The sequence below is a fragment of the Protopterus annectens genome, chromosome 5.part0 (genome assembly GCF_019279795.1).
Source record: "Protopterus annectens isolate FY-2018-M chromosome 5.part0, PAN1.0, whole genome shotgun sequence".
Classification (NCBI taxonomy): domain Eukaryota; kingdom Metazoa; phylum Chordata; order Ceratodontiformes; family Protopteridae; genus Protopterus; species Protopterus annectens.
The window spans coordinates 400,974,285-400,989,121 of NC_056735.1; the positions used below are offsets into that span (position 1 = coordinate 400,974,285).

At 38.5% G+C, this 14,837-nt stretch overlaps 1 protein-coding gene across 3 annotated transcripts in view; it reads right to left on the reverse strand.

Annotated features, from left to right (window-relative positions):
• F5 (coagulation factor V) overlaps positions 1-14,837 on the reverse strand; it is a 1,256,984-nt gene that overhangs the window by 796,639 nt on the left and 445,508 nt on the right. For all 3 annotated transcript variants that reach the window (XM_044072364.1, XM_044072363.1, XM_044072362.1), the window contains one exon: positions 9,537-9,699. In XM_044072364.1, the coding sequence (XP_043928299.1) occupies positions 9,537-9,699 (163 nt within the window). The remainder of the gene's footprint in view (positions 1-9,536; positions 9,700-14,837) is intronic.

Below are 14,837 nucleotides of genomic sequence, written 5' to 3' on the forward strand. Positions count from 1 at the left end.
AGCAAAAGGTACCCAGAATTGAAGTCCAAATACATAAATCCTTCAGGCACGCGTACCCTTGGTTGCATAGTTCTAATGTATGGGAATGAAAACATAAAAGAAACAGATTTTCCAAGGTGCCTCCTTACTGTATTATTCTCACTTCAAGTTACTATACCTCTATCACTCTTTCTCCAGAAGGCTGTGATCTTGGGTGTTTAAAAAATGCTACATAGACTTCTGGCACCAACAAATCATTTCCATATAATGTGAACAGCAGCATTTGAACAAGACTTACAGCACACATGTTCACACAGCTGTGATATACGCAATCTCACACTGGGCAACCAACTGTAAGTCAAAAAAGACAAGTTCCTCTACTGTCTGTAAATTGGATTAGACCTATGATCTGGGCTGTTAAGGGTCATAAACAGGAGGGGAGGGAGTGACCAAACATCAGCTTTCCTCCTCTAAGGACAGAATATGGGATGGAGTATGCACTATAATATTTAACTCCTGGTGTAGATTCAATGAAGTTTACTTTCAAGTCTATCACATACCATCACATGGCATATGGCATTTGGTATTGATTCTTTTACTTATCAAATTCTGTACCTCTGGAACTTTCTTCCACAATAACTCCAGAAATGTTCCTCTTAGGCTGCATTAAGTGATCCCTAAAGACTTACCCTTTTGACCTGGCTTATAGTGATGACTTAAATAAGAAGGAATTGTTTTTAGCATAAATGTATTTTTTATTTTATGTACACTTTTCAGATTATATCAGCAAATCTTGAATAAAAAAAATCTCAGCTGTAAAAATGACACATATAATTAAAAGACCTCACAAATACCCAGCCACACAGCATACTAGCACATATTCACCTATAACCAAGGACACAAAGTAAACTCCCATTCCTACTACCAAAACACAAAAAAGGTGTAGTTGCATGGTGACAAGCTCCCTGATACCCTTAACATATATACAACTCCATGATCTCACAAACTCAAAAAAGGGAAAAATCTCCCTAAAGAAAGGAATACTGAGAAACCATATTAGCAAGGATTTCCTGCAATAATCTTCTTTCGGCCTTTCCCGGTTAGGGGTCACCACAGCAGAACTCTGATCCGCTAATGATTGGCAGTGGATTTTTACGGTGCCGAGTTGCCAGCCCGACGCCCAACCTTCAAAGCAGGCACACCCATTCACGCACACACCTACCTGCATGTCTTTAGACATCACTTGACCATGGGGAGAACATGCAGACTCCACACAGAAGGCACTCTAGCTGAGAATCGAATGGGAGAAACTCTTGCTGTGAAGCACCTGAGAGCCACTCGCTCTAGTGAGCTAAACCTCTCCACAACAATAAATAGAACATGCTGGAGGGATAGATTTCTGTCACAGAGACTCCCCATGCTTTGGAACAAAATTCCTAACTACATTAGGCAGAGCCCCTCACTAACACTCTTCAAGAAAAACCTTGACGAGTGGATAGGTAACACAAAATACACCCCTGGGATCACTGCATTGGCTCTTTTGACAGAGGCTCAGTTAATTAATCAATGGGGTATTGAAAGCTGACACACTCTGGCTAGGCTTATAAATGTCCTCAGGCAGATAGCCTAGTACCTACCTATAAACCTATGAACAACGCTAACCGCTGCACCACCATGGCCATCAACTAAATCATTAAAAGTATTAATTTCTCCACACATAGACTCTACTAAGTAAACATAGTTATGTACAATATTCCACTCAAAAATATTCAAATATACAGAATCTAGCCACATGTGAATTTGGAATATTGTGTATTCAGCATTTACTACAGCATTTACAGCACTGTGAACATAGATTCATAAGTTGATACTAGGCTATCTGCCCTAGGGCATTTACAAGCCTAGCCAGAGTGTGTTTGGCTTTCGCCACCCTTCTTAGATTAGTTGACTGTGCCTCTGCATAGTAGGTCACAGAAGATAGCCCATTTAAGGTTAGTTTACCGTGCCTCTGTCTAGCAGTGACACAGAAGAGATCCCAGGGGTAAATTTACGATCTCCCATCCAAACGTCAAGATTCTTCTTGAAGAGGGTCATTGAGGGGCTCTGTCTGACATGGATTGGGATTTTGTTCCAGAGTGAGGGGAGCCTCTGGGATATGAATCTGTCCCTCCAGCATGTTCTATTTATTTCTGTGCTGAGGTTTAAGTCACTGGAGCGTGTAGCTCTGATGGATTTGGATTTCTTGAGGTGGAGCATGTCCATTAATTCTGGGTTGGACATGGCTTTATATGTCAGGCATATATCGCCTCTGAGTAGGCGGTAAGCAACTGAGTAGAGCTGGAGTTTCTTTAGCCTAACTGCATAGGGCATCTGTTTGAGTCCCTTGATCCTCTTGATGAGATACTTTTGGGGTCTTTCTAGTTGTAGCAGGTGTCGGGTAAGGTACATCCCAAATTGGGCACTGTATTCAATTATGATAATAATAATAATTATAATAACATGTCGATCAAATGCATGTTTGAAAGATTGTGTACACCCATTTTTCATTACTATTATTATTTTAATTCTGTAAATCTTTAGTGATTACACAGAATAATAAAGCTGACATTATAGCAGATTGAAGAAATGCAATATTCCAAATATATTTTGTATAACAAAGGAAATATACTGTTGAGCCAGCAAATGAACTTGGGAGTTAAGGTGGCTGCTTATATTGTTTGAAAATATATGCTGTGGTTTGGCAAAACAGTTGCATCAAACTTTGCTTTTAAAAAAAGGATTTTACAGTTCATGGAAAGAGGTTACGCCTGCTGTAAACTAAATGTTGTTGAGTCAATGCTTTTAATTTGATTCTTAAAACAGAGAATGTCCCTATAAGTCCTTTTAAAGAGACAGAGTATCTAGACTGAATCATCTTCTAGATATAGTTTCATTGGATTTTACTGAGAAACTACTTAGGCTCAAAGCATCAAATCATCTTTGAGAATTTAAAGCGGTAATCACTCCGTTGGAAAATATCTACCTATTCTGTGGTCTTCTACTTCCAGTTTGTGGTATTCTTGCATCCTTAGATAAGTTACCAAGAGTCATTATACTGACCTAAAACTTAGACGGACAGTTCTGTATAAAATTAGTTAATGTTTTCTTGATTGCCTTAGTACATGGTTCCAAAAACTAAGGTCGTGGTCCAACTAGATTTCAAGGTACTCTGAAACTGCTTATGGCTTCTACTGTTGTCCCATACTGGGCTTTTATAGTCAAAAATGCCTGTGTCGCTATATAACCCTACAATATAAGAGCATACATTTAGGTCATGAAATTCTCATATGAAGATGAGTTACAGACAGTCACTTCTGCAGACAAGTAAAGCTCTTTTCTGAAGAAAACTGTGCAGCATGTTCTATGTCTGATGACATCAATAATGTGAGGCTTTGTGCGTGTGTGTGTGTGTGTGTGTGTGTGTGTGTGTGTGTGTGTGTGTGTGTGTGTAACTATATATATATATATATATATATATATATATATATATATATATATATATATATATATATAGTTCCACTTCTAACCATCGAAATTTGAAAACATCGAAATTCTGATCATCGAGACCAGATCATCGAATTTTGAAACATCAAAGGTTACAAGTGTAACCAAAAAAAAAAAAAAAAGAAATTGTAACAATTGTATGCATAGGGACTTTCCCCCTCTGCACCCCCCTACTTTAATATTCCAACTCAGAGACCGCACTACAGTGGAGTAAAAGGAAATTTCCCATTTAGTACTATATGCAGAAGTGCTAAACGGGAGATTTTCCATACACTATCTGTAGTGCCATCACACAGATGGCACATAGACACACACAATATGCAGGGCACCTTGGTGCCATGCAAAACACAAACATTCTCCCACCTACACTTACCTTTTTCTTCCCCTTCAAACCTTCAATGTTTTAAAACTCTATGTTCTGGTCTCCATGATCTGAACTTCGATGTTTTAAATGTTCGATGGTTTGAAGGGGAACTCTATATATATATGTGTGTGTGTGTGTGTGTATGGGTCTACCTGAAAACGCTGAAATCGCAGAACTCCGACAACGAGAACACAGACACCGGAAGATCGACGATAGAGCAGACCGACAGTTGAGAATCCCGACTCTGAGAACACCGACATGTTAAGCTAAGTGTGCAATAGGGACGGACGTTAGGGTCAGGGTCTGGGTAAGGTAAGTGTGTGATAGTGACGGACGTTAGGGTACAGTGCGGGTCAGGTATGTGTGCAATAGTGACGGAGTTTTGGTTTAGGGGGGTTTAAGTGAGTTAGGGTTAGGGTGCGGGTAAGTGTGTGATAGTGATGGACTTGAGGGTTAGGGGTGGATTAAGTGAGTTAGGGTTACGTTGCGGGTAAGGTAAGTGTGTGATAGTGACAGACCTTAGGGTTAGGGTTTGGATTAAGGTTAGTGCAGAGATAGTTGTTTATGTAAAGTTTAGTGTAGGTTTGTAAGGCTTTTGGTGTGCTTGCTTTGTGTGTGTGTTTTTTGGGAAAGGTATTTGTTTTGTTGATTGTTGGGATTTTGTTTTGTCGGGTATGTGAAATTTCGTGTTTTTGAACTTTTTTTTTTTCATTTTTTTCATGTTGGTTATTTCGTTGTCTGTGTTTTGGCGTGTCACTGTTATCAGGTAGACCCTTATATATATATATATATATATATATATATATATATATATATATATATATATAAATATATATATATTTATATGGGTGACATTCATTTGACCTAAAGTCAAAATATTTCTGGCACAAAAAAAACTCATAATATCACAAACTTGTAATGTGCTCCTTTTCACTGCACTGTTGTGCAATTCCAGAGTTGGTGAGTATATCTACATCTGTCTATATCTATCTCTCTCTCTCTCTGTATATATATATATATATATATATATATATATATATATATATATATATATATATATACACACACACACACACACACACACATGGGGGGGGTTACTTCACATGACCGAAAACTCAAAATACTGAATTTCATGAGATCACACTACATAATTTTCAAAATACTGAAAACTCATTTGACTGAGTCTCATTATACTGAATGTTTACAAAGCTGAATTTCAAATGGCTGATGTACTGTCAGCAGGATCTTTCTTAAACATGTATTGTTCTTTGTGGTCAGTCAGCTAAAACTGTTTAATTTATACTGCATGATTTTACTCCACAAATATGAGCTCTCCCTTTGCTTGGGGAGACACAGGTTTATTTTGCTTGGTATCCCATGTAAGTGCCTTTCTTCTCAGTAAAGGAGATTATTATTCCCTGCTGTTCTCTATTGTGTGAAAGTTCTACGGTAACCTAACAGTTTGGTGCCATACACTAAGGGTTGCGAGCCATTTGTGTGTTGCTATATTGGAAAATTTCCACTGGGCTCAAACCAGAGACAGGCTTTTTGTCAAGAAAAATTCCTGGTATATCAATATTCAATTTTAAATCTCGGCAGAATATAAAGTTGCATGTATCCACTCTGAAAGTCATAATCAGGTGGGCCTTGTTATTATAGCTTCTATGGAAACGCCTATAGAATAATGATACGATTTTAAAATTTAAGAACATAAACCATTGACATTGGATGTCTACAAATAACATCCAATTTCTCTACTGCAATCTTTGACTGGATACTTATGACCACATCCAATAAAATCACTCAAACAAGCACTCTACCTGATTCTTTAAATGATCAACCCCCCACATATATCATTAAAAAGTATAATAAATTCTCATCACTGTATTTCCATTTTTTTTTTTTTTATGTAGATAGAAACCTCAGCAAATAGTGTTGACTCCTGTATCAAAACAACTGTCAGTGCTTAAAGCAGCTATCCCTAGATGAAGCCAATATCACCTTTAATCAGATCTAGATAAACTTACTAAATGAGCATTTATTCCACTTAGGAAAACATGAATAAAATCTAGATATGCACATTGGTTAACTTGAATCACTAAACAAGTCATAAGACTTAGGGACAAAGCCTGAAAAATCTGACAGAAGAACAAAACTCTTCCACATTACCAGACCTACCACGCTCTGTGGAATCAAGTAAAAGCACCCGTAAAGAAGAACAAAAACAGTTACTATGTAAATATTCAGAAATGTTCCCAAAGTAATTGAAAAACTTTCTAGTCTACTCTCAATAACTACCTTCACCCAGGAAAAAAACAACCTAGTCTTATCTCAGATAATACTTCACTCCATCAACAAAGCAACTACACTACGTAAATCCACAGGTTCTAATCCATGCTATGATACCTAAATAATCAGACCCAAGTAGTATGCTGAAAACCTATCTCAAACAAACTCCTTTATACTAAAAAAAATCTCTACTGCACCCATCAAAAACTCCTTCTAAAACTGAGTCAATTACTCTAGCAGATGACAACCTTCCAACAGAATATATCAGAGTAGCTAATGATACCTTAACATTTGCAGTCTCCATCCTTGTAAATAGATTCATTGCTGAGTAGTATGTTCATGGATATGGAAACAATCCTACATTGTACCACTACATAAGGGAGAAATTTCTACTGAAATGGGTAATTACTGACCTGCAGCTAAACTTCCACCTCTCTCAAAAATCTTGTAACATTGTGTTCACACTCAAATCCTTCAATATCTATTCAACAATAATTTTCTCAGATCTGCTAGACATGGTTTCTGCCCTCTCCATAGCACCACTACTGCTCTACTATAATTTCTAGACACTGTTGACCAACATTGTAATGCTAGCAGACCAGTCTCAGATATTATTTGGACCTCTCCAAGGCTTTTAGAACTATTCCACACCCAAAACTGATTCAATCCCTAGCAGAACTTAGCATCACATATAACATTACCATGACTCAAGAGATACCTAAGTAATCAGACCGAAGTAGCAAGGTGCAAAACACTTGCTCCTCCTTCCACTCAGTTGCTACAGGTGCCTGCAAGGGTTCATACTTGGATTATTGCTATTCAATATACATATACATATATATATATATATATATATATATATATATATATATATATATGATTTGTATTGTCACAGTTGCAGCCATATTGACTGAATATGCAAATGATAACAATATCATTTACTCTGCCTCCCCACCCTCACCCACCAGAACAGCTACAGTCCATTAGTGGGAAGGTTTGATTTTTGAAGATACAAGAGTTACTGGAACTATACCTTCAAAAATCAAATGATCCCACAAAAACAACTAGGTCCAGAGATCTAAATCTACTCCAGCAAGTAAATATAACAAGACGGATGGATGGGTGGTCATCACCCTGCACCTACTCCTTCTTGCCTTGTTACTTCTGTCATGCTAGAAAGACAAACATTAAAAAAACTGCTAGTGTAATGAAAGACGTAGTAATCATAGTGGATGATAAGCTAAATTATGGCCACTGCATCACCACTGTGGCTAAAAAGATGTATAGGATTGCCTGCAGGAGAGTTAAAGGTATGTCTAGACTCATTAACCAATTTTGATTAATTAACTTAAAGTTACTGTACTTCTGCCAAAAGGATGCTGCATTTTTTTTAAATTAAAGCAAAGATACTTTCTTTTTCATGAGTATAAATCCTGTCTTCTACCTCTGTTAGTAGTTTTGTGTCTTGTGGAGATGCGGTTATCTTACCAGACTTAGAGTAATTCATATACATTGAATTTTCTTAGTTGTCTTCCTTTGATAACTTCAGATGACATGATTCCAAAGAGGACAAATCAGAAAGTGGCCAGTGCAGAGAGAGAGCCTTGCGAACATCACAGGTTACACTATTAGAGTCTTTACTAAACCATTACTTGATCATGACAATTGTCTAAGAGAATTATTGAAACAAATCAAAGGCAGTGGGTCATCTTTAAAAAAAATGAAAAGCATGATTTCAACAAAAGCAAGCTAGAGTTGCATGGTTTCATATTTTCCATAAAGGGTACATTACTCAGTCACAAAAGGCATAGGTAATACATAATGCTTTAAACTCCACAAGATCCAACATTAGTTAGGCATCTCCACCCAAATGTCATGTTTTTCCTTCCAAAAAGTGATTTTCCTTTTCTATATTTCAACACTACACACACTACATACAGAAAAAGCATAATTTAATAATTATTCCATTTGTTTTATGCCTGAACTTTCTTACATTTGCCTTATCATCTGTTACCTCATGAAGGTTACTAAGAGTGGCAGAGTACTTAGATCACGTATTCCAGCTTTAACGCCTTTAAGAAAACAATAGCTTCTAAACAATAGCATTTAAATGTGTCATTAGTCACAGATTATCGGCATCACAAGTCAGATAAAGTGTAGCCTGGAGTCCGAACAAAAGCAAGGCTTTCAAGCTTAGTTTTCAGATGCAACTTAGTTTATTTATCCATTTACAAATTACTTGCAGAAAAGGTGTACAGCACAATGTTTTCCCAGGGTGGGTACCTTCTAAACTTTACAGCAATAGTTTTACATTAATTAGTTCCCCAAGGCCCAGTCATACATTTACACAATAACATGCTGCATTTCCTTTGAACAAGGTGCATGACTGTCTAAGAATATGAAGCATGGAAGGGGTGAGAGGTGTTGACATAAATTAAGCATTATTAATAAAGATAACAGAAGTTGGAAATACTGCATTGCTTTTAGCCAAAATGCTAACATATATGGGAAGAGTAAACCTCTTTGTTTTTCTTTTTTTTTTCATATCTCAGCAGCCCCAGAGAAAATTAACAACAATAGTGAGCAGCGTCATTGCAGAGTGGCCCTGCTAGTAGAAAAACCTAGTAAACCTTGTAAGCATGACAAATGCTCAAGAGTTAAAAGAAAATAATATAAAAGTATATGGCATTTAGACTACTGTCCCACTGATTAATGTAGTAGCACATTATCTTGTCACGTTATCACAAAGCATCATCAAGTTGTGAGTACATAAAATTAATGATATTTAGGTAAATGTATTACACTAAGCCTGTGAAGTAGAAGGAAATGTACTATGTCTATACTGGTAATGGTGGTAGTGAAAATAATTACTGCTGCAATACTTCACTGTAGATTGATAATGACATGTCATTTCAGAATTTAAAGTAATTGTTCATTCTTAACAAAAAAGAAGAGGCAATAACAATTAATATCAAACAGTTGTCGGAATTCAGTCATTCTGTTACTGTCTGCAAAGTATGCAACACTGCCTTACAGCAGCTTCTGCTTCAATGATGAAACTATATATATATATATATATATATATATATATATATATATATATATATATATATATATATATATATATATATATATATATGTGTGTGTGTGTGTGTGTGTGTAGTTAAACATGCATTTTTAAAAATAACTTAGTTAAAACATGCATTTTTAAAATTAGCATTTCCCAGCCATGTAAGTCAGGCTCTTACATATCAAGTGTGTATTAGTATATAGAAAAATCTGATTCTCAGACAGCAGTTCACTTTAAATCACCAACACAGAAATTAAAAAAAAAATGTGTAGGGCACTTTTGGCATCTTACTTGTCAATTAATTTTGGAATGCTAGGAGCATAATCCCAAGAAACTTCTTGAGCAGCAATGTAATACTTCCATGTGCTTGTTATAATTCTTAGTGATGAAGCAGCTTTTATTTGGGGTGAAACATTTTCACACTGCTTTACTGTAAGGTAGCCATGCATTCCAGCTGAAAAAAAATGTGAACTTTTGTTATATACAAGCATTTTAATGAATATGCACATAATTTTTCTTTAAAGCATACTCATGGATGCTGAAAACATGTAACACTGGAAATAAAAAAAAAATTAATATAAAATATTCTGACATGACAAAACAAAATTTTGTGCAGAAATGTTGCTGTACAATTTTACAAAAGTCAGATTTCACTATGGTACTTTAGAAATCCACATACATATACATATATACACACACACACACACACACACACACACACACACACACACACACACACACACACACACACACACATATGCAAAACAATATTCTTGGGCTGGAATCATGGGTTTATGATTATTAATTAGTTTGTCAACCTGTAAGCTTCAAATATAGTTTGAGGTGTGCTGAAACGATTGTAAATGAGTGTTATCAACTGAGAAAGTGAGCATGTGTGAAGTGATAACGTGCATTGCGAGATATAGAATTTGAGGGTAGGTATATGCATAAGCAGAACTGTAAGCGGGTTAGTTGGTGCCTTGTGCAGTTCCCCGAACTGCTGAACCTCATCAATTTATGTTGTTGTAGTACTACTGCCAGTAACCATTTCAAATGTTGGGAGCAGCAAGACCGCGTCCCGAAACACGGAGATTGATTGACTAAAAACGAAAGGACTTACATATAGTATGTCTAAGATGGCCATTTCCCAGACTATTCCATTTTCTATGAGGTATGGTGTGACAACCCACCACTGGACCAGTAAAAAAGGAGCCTCAATCCTCACCACTGACACCAGTGGGGAATGTACACTGGGAGGATAACAGGTAGACACAGTATTTCCAGATGCAGCTCTCTGCATCAAGTGCAATTTCCCTTAAGAGCACACAAAGACCACAGTCAACCCCGAGCTGGTGTCTCCCTCTTCCTCCAGATCCCCAGTAAGACTCCCCACTAGCACACCTATAGAATTGAGATCTCAGCTGAGTGGCCAAGCCAAGACTTCTAGCACCCTCTCTGTCCAACCAGTGCTTCGTGTCCCTGCCCAAGTAGCTGACACACACACACACACACACACACTTTGAGGTTTGATTTAAACACACACACACACACACACACACACACACACACACACACACACACACACACACACACACACACACCTGAGAAAGACTGGCACAGTTTACTATCTATACCCCCTTTTGCCCAGATTATAAGGTAGTTATCACTGCCACCGGTCAACTCCTCATCAGCTACTTTAAGGTCCTTAACAAAAAGTTTCCAATCTTACTGTGTAACATTAGTATTAATACAAATGGTAGTTTGACCAAGAGCAAGGCTATTAGGAATGTGAATCACAGGCTTGTTGTCTTAAATGAAAAAAAAAAGTTGAACTTAAAACAATGTGGCAACATTGCCATCTACTGTAAAGAAAGCTAAGTCAAGCATTTCTTGTTGGTTCTTTGAAATTAAAATTATTTCATGAGTGCCTCTGATCTTTATAAGTCTGCTCCAGTCCAGACAGATGAAGGCTTCCTGCCTATTGTTTTAAGGCTAAAGTTAATGACCAGAATTTACATGTGGAATGTCCTTTATTGCTCTAAGTTTAAAAGAATGTAAATGCAGTTTCTGTCAGCCTAGGAACACTCGTAAAGTGTAAAAGATGAAGTAACGTTTTAGCAGAATTGCAGTTTCAATTTAAACAGAGAGAACTAGAGATTATTGAGCATTTTTGTCTTGATATCCAACTCAGCACTGCCTTATGCTCTCTTTATGTAAGTAGTATGTTAGAAAGTACAGTTGTGTACACCTACCATAAATGTAGATGTTTGAGTGTCTTCACTGTTGCAGTCATGACTGTAGGGTTCTCCCCTGCCAGCAGGCAGCCCTTGGTCGGCCAGAATCCCAAAGTCTGGGTCCGGCATTGGCTGTTCAACCCTGCTCCCTGACGTCAGAGCGCCAGGAGTATAAAGCTGACAGCCGACGCCATCTTCTCCAGTTTTTCTTGCCCCAGATGTCAGGAGTTCCAAAATGAAAATGGTCCCATAACCTTTGCAAATACACCTCAGAAGAATGGTGAAAAAAGGAACCACACAAAAGTAAAAATAAGAGGGGACAGGAGGGAGGGAAACCCAGACTGCAACAGTGAAGACACTCGAACATCTACATTTATGGTAGGTGTATACAACTGTACTATGTTCATCGTGTTTCACTGTTGCAGTCATGACTGTAGGGTAGAATCCCAAAGCTGAAATAAAGGGAGGTGGTCATAAAGAAGAAGGGGCGGCTAAAAGGCCCTGCAAGACTGCAGAGGCAAAGCCTGCCCTAGACTTAGTAGTAGTAAAGAGGTAAATTGTAGCGCTTAGAGAAAGTATGCACTGAACTCCAAGTTGCAGCTTCCAAAATGTCCCTGGTAGGAACTTCCCTGAGGAAGGCCGCAGAAGTGGCAGCAGCTCTGGTGGAATGAGTCCGAATGCTCCCTGGGATTTGCTTTCCATGGTGTGAATAACAAAATCTGATTCCCTGAGCAATCCATTTAGAAATGGTTTGTTTAGAAATGGCTTTACCTTGGGAACTTGAAGCATAAGAAACAAACAATTGTTCTGATTTTCTGATGTCCTTGGTTCTGTTCAGGTAAAAACGTAGCTGTCTATGTACATCCAAGGAATGTAAGATCCTTTCCCCTTTATTTTGAGGAGTGGGGAAAAAGGTTGGCAAGTGGATAGTTTGATTTAAAGCCACTTTGGAAACCACCTTAGGCATGAAGGTCAGATTAGTCCTCAAAGATACCTTGTCTTGATGAAAAATAATATAAGGTTCCACCGCCATAAGGGCTTGTAACTCTGAAACTCTCCTGGCAGAGGTTAGTGCTAACAGGATAGCTGTCTTCCAAGATAAAAACTTGATGTCAGAAGAAGCGGCAGGCTCAAAAGGAGGCAAGGTTAGTTTTTCCAAAACATAATTGAGATCCCAAGCAGGAATAGGAGGAGATCTAGGAGGTCTTAAGTTCTTAGCTCCTCTGAGGAACTGTCTCATGAGCTGGTGGGAAAAGATGGGAGGGTCTGTATTATAATGAGCAGAAATAGCAGAGGCATGGATCTTAATGGAAGAGAAAGAGAGACCCTTATGTAAGAGATCTGTCAAGTAAAGTAAAATTAAAGTAATGTTAGGAAGAAGAGGATCAGAATCCTGAGCCTGCATCCAAGAACAAAATCTTTTCCATTTTCCTGCATAAGATTTTCTAGTGCTAGGACGTCTGACTTCTAAAATGACATCCATAACCTGCTTGGGTAGGAAAGAAGAAATCAAAGGTCCTGGATTAACCAGGCCGCCAGGCAGAGAGTTCTGACATGAGAGTGCAGAACGCGACCCTGATGTTGGGACAGAAGGTTTGGAGACTGAGGTAAAATCCAAGGGGGCTCCAGGCATAGGTTTTTTAGAGTTGGATACCAAAACTGCCGAGGCCAATTCGGAGCCAACAAGATTATCATCTTGGGTTTGTCCTGTTTTATCTTCAATAAAACTCATGGAAGAAGAGGTAGAGGTGGAAAGGCATATCCAGAGAGGTTCCTCCAACTGAATGACAGGGCATCCACTTTCCAAGCTTCTCTGTGGAAAGTTCTGGTGCAAAAAGTCTGTAGCTGATGATTTAGATGGGATGCAAAAAGATCTATGTGAGGACATCCCCATACTGCTGTTATCATCCTGAATATTTTGGTGTCCAGCATCCACTCGTGTGGATCCGAAAGGTTTCTGCTCAAACTGTCTGCCAGTAAGTTTTGTTTCCCTGGTAGAAACTGAGCTTGAAGATCCAGATTGCAAGCTAGAGCTGTGTTCCATAAATCCATGGCTAGTCTGCAAAGGGGGTAGGAATGAGATCCCCCTTGCTTGTTTATGTACCACATAACTGTGGTGTTGTCTGTCCGTATTAGTAGTTGTCCTGGTCGTATGACAGTCCTGAAGGCCAATAGAGCTTTCTGAACGGCTAACATTTCCTTTAAGTTGATATGCAGGTGCATCTGATCCTTTGTCCAAAGTCCCTGCAGACAATTGCCCTGAAAATGGGCTCCCCAAGCATAATCTGAGGCGTCCATGGTTAGAATCTGAGAGGCAGGAGGTAGACGGAAGGGCTTCCCTTTGTTTAGAGCACATGCCCTGGACAACAAAGAAATTCCTTTTGAAGGCAAGGAAGGACAGAAATCAGTATGTCCAAATTGTGGCAATGCTGAGACCATACACTTTTTAGGTACCACTGTATTTTCCTCATGTGTAGTCTTGCATAAGGTACGAGAAGGATGCAGGAGGCCATGTAACCCAAAGCCTGCAGGAATTTCCTTGCAGATAGATGGGTTAGAGTTGCCAAGGCTTTGAAAGTTGATGCCAGCTGTAATTGTTTTTCGGATGTCAGAAATGCCATCTGGGTTGTAGTGTTTAGAAGAGCACCCAGAAAAGTTATCTGTTGTGATGGTGTCAGTTTTGACTTTTTTATGTTTACAGAGAATCCCAGGAATTTGAGGAGGTTTTGTACAAAGTCCAGATGCTGGAGCAAGACATCCTTGCTGTCTGCCTGAATTAGACAATTGTCCAGATAAGGGTAAATTTGAATTCCCTTGAGTCTGCAGTAAGCTACTACTGGAGCCAGGCATTTGGTGAAGACCCTGGGCACAGTAGACAATCCAAAGGGCAGCGCAGAGAATTGAAAGTGCCTCAAATCCGGCCTTGAACCTGAGGTATTTTCTGTGATCCTGCCTGATGGGAATGTGTAAATATGCCTCCTTTAAATCCAAAGTCACCATCCATGCATCTTTGGACAGCATTGGAAGTAACTGCTGTAGAGTAAGCATCTTGAATTTTGGAATCTCAAGAAAGGTGTTCAAGTCCGACAGATCCAGAATGGGTCTCCATGAATCTTGCTTCCTTGGGACTAGAAAGAGCCTTGAGTAAAACACTTTTCCCATCTCTGAAAGAGGGACCAGTTCTATGGCATTCATAGCCAAAAGAGCTTCCACCTGGTTTAAGGCCTCCGTCCATTGATGTTTTGGAAGGTCTGGCCATCCGCTTGGCCTTGGCAAAGTATGAAAATGGAATTTGTAACCTCTTAAAATCACATCCAAAACCCATTTGTCCTGGGTTATTTGAATCCAATTTTGATAA